Raw genomic sequence first — 18,956 nt, 5'->3', positions numbered from 1 at the left:
CTCTTAAATCACAGGATTGTTTTTTGTTTCTTCCATTGTAAATGTTTAATTCCTCATATTCATTCCAAATTCATTTTTAAATTGGAAGGAGGGCAGAAATACCGACCAACATGTAGCAAGGCAAGAAGAAAACACATTTCAACAATGCACTGCACATGCATCCTTTTCACACTAAGCTGTGTGTAATGAAGAGTATCTTTTCAAATAAATTCTCACACACATCTGATCTTGTTGTTTCCATAAGCTGATTATGTCTTATTTTTTGTTATGCAAGAAGTCCTGCAACCCAGCATCTAAGCTTTGCACTACTTCTATATTCAAAAATATGCAGGAAAAAAAATTACTATTGAGGAAAAATCTAGCAGAGCCTCCTCTTGAAAAATAAAATAAGGCACTGCCAACTGAACTCCAAATAAAACAAACTAAAGATAGAGTTACATAAATAAAATAAATTAAATAATGAAATGTAAATTCTAAGAAATTTCAATATTTGCCAGTATAATAAACTTACTTTGGTCACACACTCCACGTTACTTCTAGTTAAAGAAAATAAACATCAGGCACTACTGAACTGTAATTCTCAGCAGTAACGTAACATTTGTGCCACAGACAGACTGAAATTGGTACAATACAGAAGAGCTGTTAATGCAAGCTCTGGCTTTTTAGTTGGTTAACACACACTTTCCCAAGTCTAAACTCCTTTACTTTCTCAGACTTTTAAGCTGATAAAGCAATTTTCTTTTTTTTTTCCAAAGAAATTGCCATGCATTCAAAAGCACACAAAAGACAATTTCACAAACTTATACTTTATATAAACTGTTCTTTGTGGTTCACAAAGAAGTACAGCTGCAAGAGACAGAACACATTAAGCCATACATTAGTGCTAACATCACTTTGTTATAAGTATTTTAAAACACAGCAAAGGAAGAAAAAATGCTTACTCTTTTGCTCTTCCTTGTTCTCTCCCTTCAAACTTCTTTCCAGTCGGGCAGGACCATTTTCTAGACAATAGGTGGGACCTGCACAGTATTGTAAGCCTCAGTGTGGTACGACCGAACACATACAGGTATGCGCTAATAAACCTATCTACTCATGTGGACTTAAAATCTTTGGTTTGCAATCCAGCAACCATTTCCTGCCCCAATATGCTACTGAAGCAAGTAAAAGAGATTAATAATGCTCGGTCAGTGAGCAGGATCCTGTGCACAGAGATCAGTAGTACAAATAGTCTACAACAGAAGTGAAGCATGGATGTCTGAAGAAAGAGAAGAGTGTAAACCATACTTGGGACAAAATTTATAGAGTGTGAGTAAAGGAAATATTTTGAACCAGAACCATATTGAAATTGTAAAGATAAAACTGGCAATTTTAACTCAAACTTAAGCATATATTGAATCACTCTGGGCTTTTTTCGTCGTTGTTGTTAACCACAGAGGAAGAGCTCAAGATAACAACATTTACTCTGTACAGAAATGAAATTTCAATCTTGAATTAGAATACAAAGTACTATGCATGTAGACAGACTTTTTTCATACCACATGAGCCAAAAAATCATCATCTAAATGTGACAAACTACCACTTAAACCATTGAGCCCATCTGCCTTAAAGTTTCCTAATTATTGGAGATTTTTTTTTTTTTTTTTTAAATCACTTGGCATGGTAATGACTTAGAATGAGAAAAAAAACTCTCTCACCTTTTTTCCTCATACAAGGCAGCAATTACCTGGGAATTAAGGCCATCTGTAAATGTGAAATTTTAGGCAACTGGAGCCACAAGGGCTAATAAGTAAAGCTTGCATGAAACTCTAGCTGACCCTCCCAAGTATGAGCTCCTTAGAATTAAAAACATTTCTGTCTTTGGCATAGATAAGAAAACATTTCTGAAGCTTGAATATACAGCTTTTAAACTGTGTTGACTCCAAAAAGCAGCTGTTTTAACATCTACCCATGCCACAAGGACATTTTTCCAACTACAGTAGCAGCTTTGATGAGCAAATTACATAGAGGTGTTGAAGATAGCTTCAGAAGGCAACAAGAAATAGGCCAACTGCCTTCTTCAGTGGGAACAGCTCTGTACCATGCCATTTATCTGCTCACCCAGTATTATTTCTGTCCCTTATCCACTCATGTTAAGCAGAATACATTAAAAGGTATGATGTTCTAGCTTAAATCAGGAAAGAATTACCAAAAAACCTGTTCCTTTCTCACCCCATCTTTTTCTCACCCAGTTATCACTCCCTCCCACACACTTTCCCTTCATTTTGAGGGTCTCAAACCTGATGTACAGCTCTGCAGTATCAGGCTGCTCCTGCCAACAGGAACAGGTTGAGCAAAGACTCTAAAAATCTTCTGCTTGTAGACAGGAAAATGCAAGTTACCATATGTACAAAGGATGGGGGCTAAGTAGAAGCTACTCCAGTTTGGCAGACTTGGGGGAAGTATATATGTCCTGATATACACTATACAGATTGCATCAACACAAATCATCCCAAACAGGAGAGCCAGGTTAAGAACTGTGATAAAGGCAAGCAGAATTGCTTCTGTTTTGCTTTACATCAGTGCTTTCAGGCAAATACCTGACCTTCCAAGAGTCTAGAAATCAAGGACCTATTCCTGATACTGCTGCTGACCAGCCAGACAACGCCAAGTTACATGCCCCCACTGCATGCCTTAAATATTTTTTTAAAAACTGTTCATATTTCATTTCCTCTTTGAAGCAAGAAATTCCTAGAGTTTTTTGTTTTCTGTTTTCTTTTTCTCTTTTTTTCCAGGAAATACGTGTGTCGTTGATACGATAGTTCTACACAAACAGTTTTAACTACAGAGCAGGGATAATATGATCAAATCCACTAAATTGGAACAGCTGTTACCTTGGGTACAGTTGAGTTAACACTCTCCCCACACACAAGCTTAGCAAGATTTTGCTAAGCGTTATTTCCTTCTTCTACTATGCTTGGACAGTGCATACGCCAGCATGAAGCCCAGTAGCACAGGGTGCTGGAACAGGCAGGAAAGTCCACCAGCCCATTGGCACCCACACCAGGTAAAATTAATTGAACCCTTCACTGATATTGCATGCTCACACTCCAGGCTGACGTGCCTTACTCTTGTGCCAGAAGAGTGAAAAGGAGACTAGCAGTGCCAGCTATGGCATCACAACTCACATAATGAACTGACTGCTTGCAAGCCACTGAACACCTCACCACAGTAATATCTAATTACTGCCAACCTCAGCACTATTGGAGCTGAGGTCAGAAGGTAAAAGAAAGACACTACAAGCAATACAAAAATCTTTCAGCTTCTAGCATTCATAACCAAAACATTCCAGGGAAAAACTGAGGCTGTCAGCTGTTTCCAAGTAGCACAGTGCAGTGCAGAAAGCAGAGACCGTTGAGCTACAAAGAATGACAGCTTTCCGAAAGTTTGCCTCATTGATTAGAGGAGACAAGTATAAAATCCAAAATGAGAGGAGGGAAATATAATAGGATTAATAGGATTAATAAACAAGGCTGTTTATCAGGAGATAATACAACTTAGATTGAATTTGACTGACTCACCAGAAAAATATTCTTGAAGAGATGAAATTAAGTGATTGGTTTTGCTCATTATTAGAGTAGCAATGTAGAAAGCTTGCAGTCTGAGAATGAAGCAGTTACGTCAGCTTTCATATAATCACACTTCTGAGAATGGCTACTTCACATGAAAAAGAAGTAGTAATATAACTCAGTTTAGCATGAATGTCAATCAGCTAAAAAGTGATTTAAGAAATAAATCAGCAGCAGAAAGGCAACATGCAAGCACCTCATATCTACTTGGATAAACATGCTGAAAAAAAAACCTAGGAAACCTGTATTTTGCAAAGAACTTCCCTCTCACATTCCTAAATCATGTTCCCTTCTCCAGAAGAAGCACTGTTTAGTTCTTGGCATCCCAGTACAAGAGACATGGACATACTGGAGAAAGTCCAGTGAAGGGCCATGATGAAGGGAGATGATGAAGGGATTGGAACATCTCTCCTATGAGGAAAGGCTGAGAGAGATGGGCCTGAGAAAGAAGGATAGTGGGAGTCTCATCTATGTAGATGTGATCCCCTGATCTCAGCCAGAAGAAGATGTGATGAAGATGGACTTGAAGATTCTTTTGGTGGTGCTCACTGCCAGGACAAGAGGCAATGGGAACAAACTGTAACACAGGTTGCTCCCTCTGAACATCAGGCAACACTCCTGTGCTGTGCAGGTGATGGAGCACTGGCACAGGCTGCCCAGGGAGGCTGTGGGGTCTCTACTATTGCTACTATTCATTACTCACTTGTATATACTGCTACCTCTATCAACCTGTTGCACAGATGCAGTGATTACCAAAATGACACAAGCAGAAATAAAATCCAACCAACCAACCAACAACAAAAAACACAAGGAACCACAGGTGGTAAGGTTTAGGCACTGCTAATTTGTTATTATTCCTAGTTTACTTATTGTGGTATCTTCCAATTGTCAATTCTGTTGGGAATTCTGTTAGGAAATACAATCAGCTGCAGATATGAAAGGATCTGCAAACTCAGCAATTTCACAGCCTTTGCCTTAGAATATCTGCTACAACATCTTAGATTATATCACAACTGTTTTTGAACACCCTTTTCATGGAATTGTAAGATTTAGAGAGAAATAAACATATGTCATCAAATTCACTCATCCAACAGCGACAGACATTCCCTGCAGTGCTATTTTTCCAGTGCTTTATGTAGTCTTTCTTTAGAGGCATCATAAATACTGAGGTTTCCATGACCCACTGACATCAAGTGATCTATCAACCTAAAAATCTTGCTAGTACAACTTCCAGTTTCTTCTGCTTCTTCATCATCTCTTTGTAAGCCTTCCACTAATCATCGACTATGCTTTTAAGTATGAATACCATGATGACTCAGATTCTTCCCACCAAACTTCACTCATTTCTCTGAGCACAGGTCAGGTACTTAGCTGTCAGGTAGTCCTATTTATTCTTTGAAGTTACCTCTCCCTGCTGACTTCAGAGAAAACCTCTGAAAAGAGAAGTCCAGGCATTATGAACAGGCTACATTCAGTCTAAATCTCATGCAACCTTTCCAGATCAAGGATACCTTTTTGTATCATCTTCCCCTTCCCACTCTGTCGGGGTGGTACTGTTCGACTTGAATGCAATTTCCATCTGTAAACTCATCAAACCTGTTCAGAAGACGTCTACAAATTTCCAGCTCTAAGACCTTTCTGTGTATTTCAAAACACACTGAAAGCATGTTTCCTTGATTTAAGAAGACAAAAGCATGGGCAACTTGTGGGACATTTCTCCTAAAATCCTTACTTACGATTTTCCATACAGAGTTGGATAGCTCTTTGCTCGATGTATGTCAAACAAGAAAGGGAAGGAAGCTCCTAAGGAAAAAAAGCAGCTCTGGAAGCTAGGAGTCACTAAATGTGGTCTGGTATTATAACGTGAAGAGATGATGAAAGAACTGGGTCACTGAAGCTCAACTCAACTATCTCCTCCATGCTAGCAGTCTGATGACCTTCTACCAAACTATGTTATGATACACTGAAGTTGTACCAACCATCCATTCGACCAGCAGTAGTTTTTAAAATGAAAATGCTCAAAAGCAAGAGCGTTAAACCTTACTGCTCAGGTCGGGCAGATACATTCTACTTCTTTACTCAAACCACCAAAGGCTTCACTGTCTCCATCCTCACCTCACAATGACTTCTGCCCTGAATCATCATGTGTGACAGAAAGAAAGCTTTGGCAAGCACCCAAACGTCTGTTTCTAAACCGTTAGTACTAGAAACCCTAATACATACCTCATCATTATACTTCCACACTTACAAACAAAACCAAACATTTATTTTCCACACAGCAGGGCCTGCTAGCCCCACTGCAGCTCTGAAGAGTAAAATATATTTCAAGCAAATAATTGCTCTCCACTTCCTACTGACTCCACCATTCTCCAAACATCCTCTAACCCAGATTCTAAAACAAAGAAAAACAAATGCCCTGTTATATAAACATAAGTTAAGTTTGAAAATCTACTTGCCTGGTCACCAACAATAATAGGAAAACTCTACTTGGTGAAAGATTTTGTGCCATCGTTTTCCAGTGCTTTCATTTGAAAGTTAAAAAACTAAACTAAACAAAAACAACCAACCAAAACAAACAAACAAAAAAAAGCTTAAAAATAAAAATAAAGCTTTTTGCTTATGCTTTTTGGTGCCACTACTGTAGCAGATGAGGTCTTAGAGGCAAGAAAATTCATTGTTCCCAGGTAGACAGAAGTGGGTGGTCAACCCTGGTGTTTCATCTTAATGGCACCAGGCTACAAATTACATCTCTAAGAAGAACTGACCCTACCTGCTTTATAAATCTATCACCAACCTGGAAGCAGCTTACTGGTTAGCAAAAGAGACCAGCTAAGACCAGATACCTGAATCAGCAGATAATGCGTGGGATACGAGTCCTAGAGCAAGATCCAAAGAAGCACCTAATTCTCATTAATTTCAAAGCAATTCTCATCCTTTTCTTGACCCCATAGTACAAATGATCAAATTCTGGACCCTTGTAAGCCCTGGCTCCTAAATCCACTGCTCCAAAAGCAATGCAAAGAGTTAGGCACGGGGATCTCCTGACCACCTAATTCTTCATGAAATACAATCAAATTTGGAATGGATGTGACTACGTCCTTAAAATCTGTCCTAAATTACAACAAGGTTTATTTTCTTAAGTGCATTCATCCAAACATGGATGAACACAGAGGGCAGCTATTTGCTCTGCTGACTGTGCTTCATAGCAGCAGGAACACACTGGACTTCCTTTCACAGCTGTGGTTGAGAGCTGCGCTTGCAGGGGGTAAGCAGCAGGTGCACAGTCACAACTTACAAAGAAAGATACAGACAGACTTCTTTTTGCAATCCACGAAAATAAATAAATAAATAAACAAACAAATTCTTAAAGATCACCTGCAAACCTAATCTACATATACAGGAACAGCTCCTACACTAAAATAACCAACAGTACTCTTCTTGAATGGGTTACAGGAGTCAGAAGTTAACAACGTGCAAATACTTCCCCCAGAGCATTAAGGTTAACACAGAGAGAAGGGCTCTGTACTTTTTACATATCTGAAAAAACTGGGGCAAATATCACACAAAAAATGCTCAAGCGATTTCAGCAATTACAGTTTCTTGCTACCCACAAAAATGCTAAAAATATTTTTATTTTGTAATTAGGATATATTTTTTAAATGACAGGATCAATAGAAGAGGTAGGAGAAAGAATAAATTACCAGCTGAAAACAGAGGATAGAAAAGGATATCAGGAATAAAATAAGAAAAAGAGAGAGATGAAAAATAGAAAAGTGGCATTCTTTTTTTTACCCCTTTTTACCCCTTTTTATTTCCTTCAGGCTTAACATCAGAACTGTCCTATGATCTAATCGGATTTGGTTGACCATTTTACAGACTGTTAACCACCAAAACTCAAGTCTCTCCATTACACTTTTATCATATGTTCCGTTTACTGTCGCTACAGATCCTGTTATGTACTACTGATTCCTGAATAGTTTTATCAGGAATCAGTGCAGTAGAGCTAGTACAGATGTTAACCTCTAAGCATCTAACTGATACATATATATATATATATATTTAAATCAGGCTTTACTTTCCCCATAGCTATGTGTCGAAGCTTTTTAAGAATTACTTTTGGTAGAGAGTCTTCTTTCTAGCATTCTCTAATGCTTATAATTGTTTGTCAAATCCTAAGCAAAAGCAATTTCTACCTCCCTTATTTCATATGAAAATACAAGAATCACTCCATCAATCACTTTTTCTCTCCCATGACAGTCACGGTTCTTTTGGCTGACAGCAAAAAAATGCTTGACATTCACCTGAGGTGAATAAAGCTTCAAGAAACTATGTTTTTTTTCTTTTGTTCTTTTGGGAAACAAATTCTAAGCATCACTAAAAGACTGAGCTACATTTATCTGGACACGAAGCCTTTGATATGAGGGCATATATGCCAAACTGTTATAAGCTGATGCCCTTTGGTATGACTGTGGATATAAATTACAGCAGTAACTCCTGAAGCAAAATTGCATAGAGCCTGTGCTAGTGAACAGTAGCAATATCGTTAGAAGAGTAAAATATCTGGACCTCTAAATACCTTGGCCTACACGCAGCTCCCATTCTACACTGTCTGCCTTAACACTTCTGAAAAAAAGCCCAAATCCCTCAATGCTAATAGGATTTATACAAGTATCTTTCTTTAAGTATTTCTATGGCTAACACTGCTGTAATATCTGAGAATGTAATATTCTACTAAACATTTATTTTCGTATGTCCTTTGGCAAAAGGGATTAAAAGAAGATAGAACTAACATCGAACTTGTTCAAGGTCACATGAAGTCTGCCATAATCAGGAACTGAAGTCTCACCTGTTCTCCCATGTCACAGTGTAGCATCCCATTTACTCAGCAGATGCATCCAGTCTAAGTTGTATATCTCTCTCTATCATATAATCTCAAAATAAAACAAAACTAGATACTTTTAAGGAAAAAAAAAAACAGAAAAAAAAACCTGTTATAAATCTCATCAGGAAGTAAATTGATCTTTTCAAGGTCAAAGACAAAGCTAAAAACATGAAACATATACATAGCAGCATATACAGTACCTAATTTCCAGGCTGGAATTTAACTTTGAAAGCAGAAAAGAAATCTCTGAATAACTACCGTCCAACCTTCCAGATATATTTGGAGTATCATCATCACACATTCACACGAGCTTAAACATTTTTTGCTATGGCTTCACTGTATGAAATTTTTAATGGCCAGGCAGAATAACATCCTTTGGTTATGTAGTCCAGAGACCTCTATATCCTTCCAAAAGGAAAAGGCTATCAAGTCACTCATAAAAAAAAGCATATTCTGCTTCTCAGAGTATTCTTTGACAGCATTAGGTAGAGCACTCTTAATCTTACCAGTGAGCAAGCACTGAATGATGAGCAAGTCATGCAGCCTATTAACACCGTCTGGGAGATGAGGTACATCTTCTGTTTTACGAAAATGCTCATAACATAAACATTTAGCAACATATCTTGAAGTACAAACATACTCTACTTCGAAACAAAAATATGCATCACATCTACAATAGCAAAATTAGGCAGCCCAAAGATGTCAGAAAACTCAAGGAGGAAAGACTACAGCTACAAACTTGTCACTTTTCTTCAGAATCTCTTTTAGGGCTTTAAGCAGCAGTTTGTAAACAGAACTTTCAGTTACTTGTAACATTAAGGAATTTAAAAATGTAATCCTTTGGAAGTGCAATGTGCTCCTTAACAATCTACTGAAAAGCCAGAAAAAAACGAAGTGCTTAGAAGTACTGAAAAACTCTTTTGAGATTGCTGCTCTACATGTTTTGAAATTACAAGGAAAAATAAAGTTGCCTATAAGAACATAACCAGGGTCTTGTTAAAAGCATATCCACTTAGGAGGCAGATATTGTGTATCCCCACAAAATAAACTTCATCTATACAGGAGACTGTCCTTCTTTAAATGTGTCTCCCATTAACATGCCTGATGGACCTTCAAAACTGACAAGTCTGTGGAAAACAATATTCATAATACACGTGCAAAACAAAACTGGATGAGGCAACTCTTTGGCCATAAAAAAGCAGAATCAGTCTACCTATGATGCATCATGCTAGCTGCTTTAACTCTTCAGGAAAGCTTGCCTATTCTGAGCTTTCCATCATTTGAGAAATAAATTCTCTAGTAATAGAGAATTTAGAAAAGGAAAATAAATCAACGCTTTTTTTCTTCCCCCTCCTAGAGGTCAGAAACAAAACGCATTCAACGCATACTGTCAGCCACTTCTATTGCTTCCTTTGCTCCTCTCTTAACATGTGAGCAGGAAAAAGGAAGGCAATAAATAATTAAACAAATAAATAACCCAAACCTACTGAAATAAAGCCAATTCATAGTACATCAATGAAAAAGAAATATATTTGAGTTTAGTTTAAAAGAAGATTTCTGCTTCAATGTCCTCAAACACTCAGAAAGAGATCTCTTCCTGCTGCTGCCATTTGGCATAATTATGGTGTGTCCAAAATAAACATAACTCCTGTTGTGACAACTTTAAGCCTATGATGCACATCTCTTGGCCAAAACACTTGAGCGCATCCAACAGACTGAAGAGTGAGAGTGGGGAGCAGTTCAGAGCTTGTTTAAAGAACACAACTGGACACTTTGTCTTGCATAGGAAGTGCACAGCACAGGTCATTTCCACAAGCAATCAAACCCTGACATCAACCAGTGGACTTGTTGGCAGTCTCCCGGGGAGTTCAACAGGGGAAATGATTTAATTGACATGAACAACAACAACGTTTGCACTGCAAATACTAAAGATCAAAATACTTTTTCTTTTTATTGGCCATGAGAGAGTTGCTACCAGCCCTTGGAAATACTCAGTTCTGTATTTTGTAGTGTGTTTGTATCACAAGCCAAAGCTGGGAAGAGGAAGTAGTGCAAAAACACGGCAGTTCCAGGGGAAAGGAATCCCCAGTGCCTTCCCCAAAAGCCATGTGATTGTCCGAGATTTACGAGCTCTGTCCTACACATCTTGCAGAAGATTCTCCTTTTTCCTCCAACTGCTGGCACAGTGTTTGGATTAGCGAGCCAGAGTTACCTTGGCAGAATCAACAAGCAAGACCTCATAGACATTGTATGAGTCCCAGTACTCCAGTTTATTAGTGAAAAGCCTAGCGGTTTTTAAGCTTTCTTATTTCTTGGAGCCCATAGATGGTCCAGGACTGGTATACGCCCTGACACAGTAAGTTTACGCCTACTGGAAACAGATTTGCCTTTATGAAGCCTCTTCCAAATATTCTTCAGAAATAACCTACTAACACCCAAGCCCCCGCAGATTACACAGTGAAAAGCAGAGCTCTACATCTCTCCTGATGGCATGACTGAAGCGTGAAACTTGACCCTGTTCTTGCGAACCACAGCCAGCAAGGACAGTGGAAACCAGCAGCATTCCACAGACCTTTTCTCCTATCAGAACTGTTATGAGCTTGAGCTCAGAACAGGATAAATAAAGCACTGCAGCCTACTATCTCCTGATCTCTCCCATTTTCCCCATACGACACTTCTAGAGTCTTACGAAAGAGATGGCAATGCAAAGTGGAAATACTGAATGTGGCTACTTGCTTCCCCCTGCAAGCTGCCGTCACATTTCCACCCACCCCCAGTCAGTAAAACAATCAAGCACAAAGGGAGACAGACATGGAGAAACACCAGAGAAGTTGGTCTAGAAGGACAAGACTTTCTAATAGTTAGAATATTCTAAAAATAGTCAATTGCCTCCCAAACACACTCTGCCCCACCAAAGGAAAGTTCAGAGAATTAGCAAATCTTCACTTACTTCGCTTAAAAACAGACTAATTCCTTCTCCCCTGCAGCTTATGATGCAGCCATAAGAGCAAAATGAAAACTGTTCAAGCCCACTGTTCTTCCTACATTTTCCTTAAAGCATACACTGGTCCAACCCAGGTATGACTCTCATCCTGGTTGCCATTTAAGTTTTGCACTGTTACAATGCAGGCAGGCTACTAACAGTGGACAGCCTGCAAGGGGAAACCTCTGTGCTGAGGAAGATCATGGAGAAGATCCTCCTGGGTGCTATGCTAAGGCACATGGAATAGAAGGAGATGATACAAGATATTAGCACAGCTTCACCAAAGTTAAGTCCTATAGCCAACTTATGGCCTTGCGTGAATGGACAAGGGAAGTGCCAGAGAAGTCATCTATGCGGACTTCAGTGATGCCTTTGACACGGTTTCTCAAAACACTCTTCCCTTCATACTTGAAAGATATGGATTTGACCTGTGAACTTTTTGACAGACGAGGAACTGGCTGCAAGATCCTACCTACACAGCAGTGGTCAATGGCTTTAGTGTCTGTATGGAGATCAGCAACAGCAAAACCTGCTGGAGCATATCCAGAGGAGGACAACAAAAATCAAGCTACAGGTATACCTGTTCATTGCAGGAGGGGGTTGGACCACACAGCCTTTAAGGGTCTCTTCCAAGTCACACCATTCTATGATTCTATAGTGCTCTTTCATGTTCCGAGGCAAGAAACATCCAAGCATTCCCTGCAGGGTAACACAACTAAACAGTGAAGAGCACACTAAAACTTGCAATGCAAATTAAGAAAAGCCAGACAAGGTGACCTCCCCCCACACTATGGAGGCTGCAAAATAATTAAACAAGTAAATAAATCTTCCCTTTGGTCAAGTCTCTCTTGGTTCTTGTACCTTTAAAGGCAGTCGAAAGATTCATACACTGGAAACACAGTTTGCAAACCGTTTCTTTCTGTTTGGGGATTTAAATCTTCACACCATAAATTGTGGCTTGGAAGTACTGGAAGGAAAGAGTTGCTTGTTCACTGGATCCATGGCTTAAGCAGGAAAAAAAACATTTAATTTTCTTTAATGTCATGAGACTTGACTAGTCAAAGCTCTTGTATGAAACCCACGTATTTAGAGCTTGGTGGTTAGAACGACCAGATGTCTACTGCCTATTCCTCCAAGCACTTCTATTAGTCCCATAGAAGGCAGCAGTCCTAACTGGTTACAAATAAATGGTTCCCAAATTGCAAACCTTGCTAGCTGAATAAACCAAGGAATATGGCACTGATCTTGCAAAACCTACGCTAAGTAGGGAAAAAAAGAACACCTTAAACAATAACAACCATGTGATCCCCCTTGTCAGCCCGAGTGTAGCTGTACACCTGGGAAGCATAAAACAGCTTTAGAAAATAATGCTCTAATGCCTTAAACTTAAACAACAATTTTCCAAAGAATACCTCCTCCTTCCCCAGCAGCTTCTCACATTTGGGTGCATACAATAAGAGCTTTTCCACACCTGACAAGTGCCTCCCAAAAATGACCACTGCCCACTTGCCAAGACCCAGGTCTTCCAAGCTGGCCACTTGCAGGCCTCAGAAGGCTTTCCAGCAGAAACGGCTGCACTACTTCAAGCAGCAGATCCCAGCTTTACAGCCTGGATCTCTCAGAACCACAAAGTGAGAAGCTGTCTAACACAGCACTCCTCACAGATTATTCCCACACTGCAGTGTTCATGCTTGATGAAGATGAAATTTTAAAAAATGGGATCAACCTTGTTTTGAAAAATAGCTATCTGTACTTGATCCAAATAAAACACCAATCAATTGTATGGAAAACCTGCTTACACCTTGGTGGAAAATTTGTCTACTTCCTCTTAGTGTAGGAATTTCTTCATAACCAACACTAAATTAAGAAAAAGGCAGTCAGTAAAAGACAAGACAAAACGGCAATACTCTGTTGTGTTTGGGAAGCAAAATTCAAAGAGCTCCTTCTCCTGTTCTCACTTGAACCTCCATTCACGTTTTTATCGACTTAGAGCAGAACCACAGAGGATGAACTGGAAGGGATTCCTGTATGGGGGCTGCTCTCCTCTCACAAAAGGGGCAGCTTGACCTATGGTGCCCAGGGCCTCAGCCACTGGAACTCTGGACGCTTGTGAGCAAAGGCAGACCTCACTGGGCTCCCTCAACACATCTGATCACCTTCACGTTGCGTTTTCTTCCCTAGATATTATCTATCTCATAGGCACACGCCGTGTTGCAACGTGCGTCTGTTGCCTCTTGTCCCACTACCTCGCTCCCTAGAGGAGCCGGCTCTGCCCCCTTATGCCCTCAGCTGGTGGCTGATGGCTGGGCTCCTTCTCCCTTAAGGAAAAGCAGAGCACGCACACAAAGAAGTGTGCTCCCAGAATGTTCATAAAACACATACAGACAAATGGATTTTCGGCTTATACTCCTGAAATACAAGTGCTGCGCTTTACTTCGCGATTGGGTTGCAAAGTAACCTCGTCTCTTATGGACCGCCTTCGCAGACAATCATCACAGAGGAGCTAACGCGGTAGAAACTCACCCTGCAAGCTACCCTCAAGAAATCTTCCCGTCCGGCAAAACCCTCGGTTTCTATTCCCTGTTTAAACCAGCCCTGCCACTGCACGGCACTGACCTGACCTCTAGGATCACCCCTCTTTCCGCAACATCCCCGTTAGGCAGGGAAGAAGCCCTCAGCGACGCACAAACCGGGCATGTAAGGAAACCCCAGTGCCATGTGTCACCCTGTTTCTCTCCGACCGCTCCTGTGCACACCTGAGCGCGGCAGCCGCTCGCAGGACGCGCTGCGCTGCGCACGGACTTCCCCGCTCGTAGCCCGCGGCGCCCGTCCCGGCTTCGCAAACAATGGGGCATCCCCGGCCGCAAAGCTGTTTCAGATTTAAAGGAGAGCTGTACCTAACTCCAACGTTAACTCGGGAGAGAACCCGCTCCCGCCGCCCTCCTCCGAGGGCCGCCTGCGAGTTGCCCGTTTCGGACGCGGGGCAGCGCCTCCGCCGGCGCTCTCCCGCACAGCCCCGGAGCTCCGCCGCGCAGCCGGGCCGGGAGCGGAGCGCGGAGCCCTTCAACAAGTGGCAGCGCTTACCCAGATAGTGCCGCAGGTCCAGCAGAAAGTGCGGGGGTCCGCCGTTGAGCTGGTAGAAGAGGGAGCCCACGCAGAAGAGCAGCAGGGCGGCCATGCAAAAGCCGTAGTCGCGCAGCGAGAGGAAGGGCAGCAGCGAGAGGGGCCGCCGCCGCTTCCAGCCCCCGCCCTGGCTCGGGCCCCCTCCTGCCGCCACCGCCGCGGGGGTCCGGGGCACCGGGCAGTCCCCGCCGCCGCCGTGCTGCTGCTTCTTCTTCATGCTACCCCCGCCGCCGGCTCACACAGCCCGCCGGGCAGGGCGCATCCTCCATCCGCCTGCTCGGCTCCGGCTGCCCGCGGCGGGGAAAGTTCGCGGCGACTCAGGGGGCCCGTCCCGTCCCCATCGCCGGCTTCCCCCGGCCCCGTGCAGGCGAGAATCGCGGCGCTGCGGCGGCGGCGGCTGCCGCGAAGCGCCGCTAAGGGGAGGGGAAGAAGGTGGTCACCATCCCGCTCCCCGGGGCTCCTCTCCTCCTCCGCCGCTCCCTCTCTCCGCTCGGCCTCTCGCTCCGGTGTCAAGTTACAGCCCCCACTCCGCCGCCGACGGCCTGCGGCTCGCGGCCGAGTCGTGTGCTCCGCACGGCCCCCGCCGCTCACTCAGCCCCGGCCCGGCCCGGCCCCCACTCCCGCCTCGCGGCCGTTGCCTCCGCGCGAGCGACCCCTGCGGGCACTGCCGCGAGCCGCCACCTTCCCCAGGTCACCTGCCCCCTCGGCCGGGCCCGGGCACCCGCGGGCAGCGAGGCAGGCGCCCTCGGTGGTGGGGGTTCGTGCTCGTGCGAGAGATGAGAGAGAGCAACTCTTACGGGTTGCTCTTCTCGGACCCTGTGACGGGACTGATTTCTCCTGGAGACGGGGCTTTAGCCAAGTGTGGAAAATAACCAAATTCAGTTCACTCAGCAACCTCGGTCTGACCCCCCCCCCGATATGGCTTGAGATACAGTCTCTAATTGCTTGATGATGCAATTTTCCCCACACAACTGCTTCCTACAAGGCATAGGCTGTGTGGTTTTCACTTAGCACTGAACTTCATGCCATTCAACATATGTCCCCATGGCTGCTGGGGATCTCTCATGTTCCTGGGCACTCCAGCAGAAATGTGCTACCTGGTGTCTGCCCTGCCAGGGTCACAATGGAGGGAGATGCTGGGGCTGACAAGCACTTATTCACTTTTCTCCTTCCCCTTCACAGGGTCACATGATCTTCTCTTTCATTTTCACACAGCGCCATGTTCTCACAGTATGGGAGAAAACTAGGAAACCATGACCCAAGTACTACTTGCCAGGTCAGAGACCAAAAAGCAATCGCCCTTTTCATTTTCAGGCTTAAAAAATAGACCATGAATGAGGGGGCCTGACTCGTAATGTTTCAGCATTCACAGCTGGAAGTTCCATCGGGCAGACTGCATTCAGGTTTTGCCACTTAACATCAAAAGCTGCTTGTTTGCAGATGACACAACACTAGGAGGAAGTGTTGATTTGCCTGGGGTAGGAAGGTTGGATTGCTGGGCTGAGGCCAATGGAATGAAGTTCAACAAGGCCAAATGCCAGGTGCTGCACTCTGGCTACAACAATCTCAAGAAATGCTACAGACATGGGGCAGAATGGTTGTGTGGAAGAAATGGACCCGAGGGTACTGGTCAGTGCTGAAATCAAGCCAGAATTGTGCCCAGGCAGCCAGTGGCATACTATCAGAAATAGTGTTGCCAGCAGGAACGGGAAGGTGACCATCCCCCTCTACTCAGCTCTGGAGAAGCCCCACCTCAAGTACTGTATTCAGTTATGGGCCCTTCACTACAAAAAAGACATCAAAGCCATGGAGCATGTCCAGAGAAGGGCCATGAAGCTGTGAAGGGTCTGAAGGACAAGCCTTATGAGGAGCAGCTGAGAGAACTGGGATTGCTTAGTCTGGAGAAAAGGAGACTCAGGGGAGACCTTATTGCTCACTGCAATTCCCTCAAAGGAGCTTGTGGTGGGGTGGGAGTCTCTTCTTCCATGTAACTAATGGTAGGATTAGAGGGAGTGGCCTCAAGCTGTGCCAGGGGAAATTCCCTTCTGAGATTTGGAAAAGCTTCTCCTAAAGAATGGTCAGGTGGTGCAATGGGCTGCCCAGGGTGGTGGTTGAGCCAATGTTCCTGGAGGTGCTCAAGAAACACGTATTAGTGATACTAAGGAGCATGGTTTAGTGTGCAATATTGGTGGTAGGTGGACAGCTGAGCTAGATGACCTTAGAAGTCTCTTCCAGCCTTCATGATTCTATGATTCTTTGATTCTGTGTACATGCTAGCATTTTACCTGTGCTCTGGGCTTGGGTTTGGTGCTGGCATCCAGCAGTAAGGAGCACCTTCTGAAACAGCAAAATTCTGTGGGCTAGAGCATTGAGACAGAATTTGAAAATGAACATCTAGGCACGTAGTCTATGACATCTCTGCACTGATCTTTCGAAATCCTACACAAGACCCATATCAAAAACAAAGTTAAAAATGGTACCTCGTTTCTGAGAAAGTGAAAGCAAAAATAATACAGTATAAAAATAATTCCACTTTTTCTTTTAGATACTTACTACAATGACCATTCTGTAGGTTCATTTAGTGGTACTGTTTGCTGTTGCAAATGAGAAACTGGAGAGCACATATGCTGGAAAATGTATGTTAAATGTATGCTTTGACAGGACGGACAAAATCTGTAAGGTGAATCGATAAATCTTTATTTTTCTAGTTGCAAAGAATGCCTTTGATCTCTAGGAAGATATTTTGAGGGGAAAAAAAAGAAAGAGATGGAAAAACAGTCTTATCAATGGAGTGAGATGTAAATGGAAAGATGGTTCTGCTGAGAGAGCTGTTGCCATCAACAAGTAAAAAGTTCTTCTGAGAGGAAGAAGACATAGAAATCATTGTTGCTAGAATATGAATTTAAAGTTATAAATGAGTTGCTAAATGAGTTCCTTTCACAGGTATTAACTCTCCCAGCTCTGTCATTCTATCAATTAAAATTCCTAAAATCAAAGTAGAAGAACAAGCAGGAAAATAATTATTTACTTTGTATTGTAGCTTGATATAGTGTAACTGTTCCCCTACTTTTAATTCCTGTTACTCATCTACTTCAGCAATACCAGTTTGAATTTGCATGCAGAGTATAAAGCAATTTAAAAATATGCATATTCTTAACTTGCTACATTGCCTTTTACAAGCACTAAAATAAAAGAAGAATAAAAAACTCATAACCCACATTAAAGGAACAATATGTTGAAGTCAAGTGTCAGTTCTTTAGAAAAATCCAAGGATAAGATTCTTCAGGCAAGCCTGTTTTAACTTGTTGAAGGCACAAGTTCCAATTCAGCCTTTATTTGTGTGATTATGTTGTTTTGCTTTGAGGACTGATGCCTCATGCAGTGAGGGTGGCAGACACTGTTCGCTGAATGCACAGCTTTTCAGTTTATTTTTAATCTCTTTGTTTAACATATGTCCTCTGGCTTTGCTTAAAGCTATCCAAATCCTGCTTGTTATACAGAATTACTAATGTCACAGTGGACTTTTCCACTGCATTTACTGTTATAATGCCTTGAGTATATGATGAATGTTTATGATTTACTTTCGCAAGAATAGCTAATATCAGCATTTTATTGATTGTGAAAATGACGCACATAGAGATTAAGGTTAAATGTGTCTATTAATTTTGGTTGCCAGCTTTGAGATGACTAGGGTTTGCCCTAGTGAAATACTCAGCATTAGGCATTACTTTGTATGTTCAAAGCATAGCTCCCATTGACGTTATATGCAGCTGTGAATGCTAACTACTTCTACAAATCAGACCCCAGGCTCTCAAACCAAATACCAAGCATGAAAAGTGCACTCAGTGGCCACTCAGTTCAATCAATCTGCTTGACATTATAGGAGTGCTGCGGTGCCAGCAGGCACACAATCAATAATTTTCAGAGCAGTATTCCCTGCAGCAGTCCTCATCCTCCTTGCCCATCTTGACCTTGTTCCACTCCTCTTTTTTTCCTCTCATCTCCAAGACTGTTGTCCAAACATGTTACCTTTCATCTAGACCAGGTCCAGCTTTTGCTCAGCTTTGCTCAGGCTGAATCCCTCTCCTGGCTGCAGTGATTCCAGCAAGACGTGAGCACAGAGGCAGATCCCTGGGCCTGGAGGAGGGTGCTCAGAACAGTCAAAGAAATGGAGAATATTGCTGCCAAAAAAATCCAGTCAGGTCTGCTTCAGTGCTGTGTTAGATACTGCTGAGCTAACTCATTACCTCAGTTCAGAAATTAACACAATGAGCGAGAGGAGCACGTGGAGGCTGTATGTTAGCATAACACAGGATCATAGAATATCCTGAGTTCAAAGGGACCCATAAGAGTCATGGAGCCC

General features: G+C 42.5%; 1 protein-coding gene across 3 annotated transcripts in view; it reads right to left on the bottom strand.

The window, feature by feature from the left end:
• Positions 1 to 15,167, bottom strand: part of UST (uronyl 2-sulfotransferase) — a 155,276-nt gene extending 140,109 nt beyond the window's left edge. For all 3 annotated transcript variants that reach the window (XM_065731785.1, XM_065731793.1, XM_065731802.1), the window contains exon 1: positions 14,555 to 15,167. In XM_065731785.1, coding sequence (XP_065587857.1) covers positions 14,555 to 14,810 — 256 coding nt within the window. In that variant the 5' untranslated portion in view covers positions 14,811 to 15,167. The remainder of the gene's footprint in view (positions 1 to 14,554) is intronic.
• Between the last annotated feature and the right edge of the window lie 3,789 nt (positions 15,168 to 18,956).

This window comes from Cyrtonyx montezumae, unplaced genomic scaffold, assembly GCF_038088225.1.
Source record: "Cyrtonyx montezumae isolate F1298 unplaced genomic scaffold, pur_monq_1.0 scaffold_0, whole genome shotgun sequence".
Classification (NCBI taxonomy): domain Eukaryota; kingdom Metazoa; phylum Chordata; class Aves; order Galliformes; family Odontophoridae; genus Cyrtonyx; species Cyrtonyx montezumae.
This window is presented reverse-complemented; position numbering and strand designations above follow the sequence as displayed.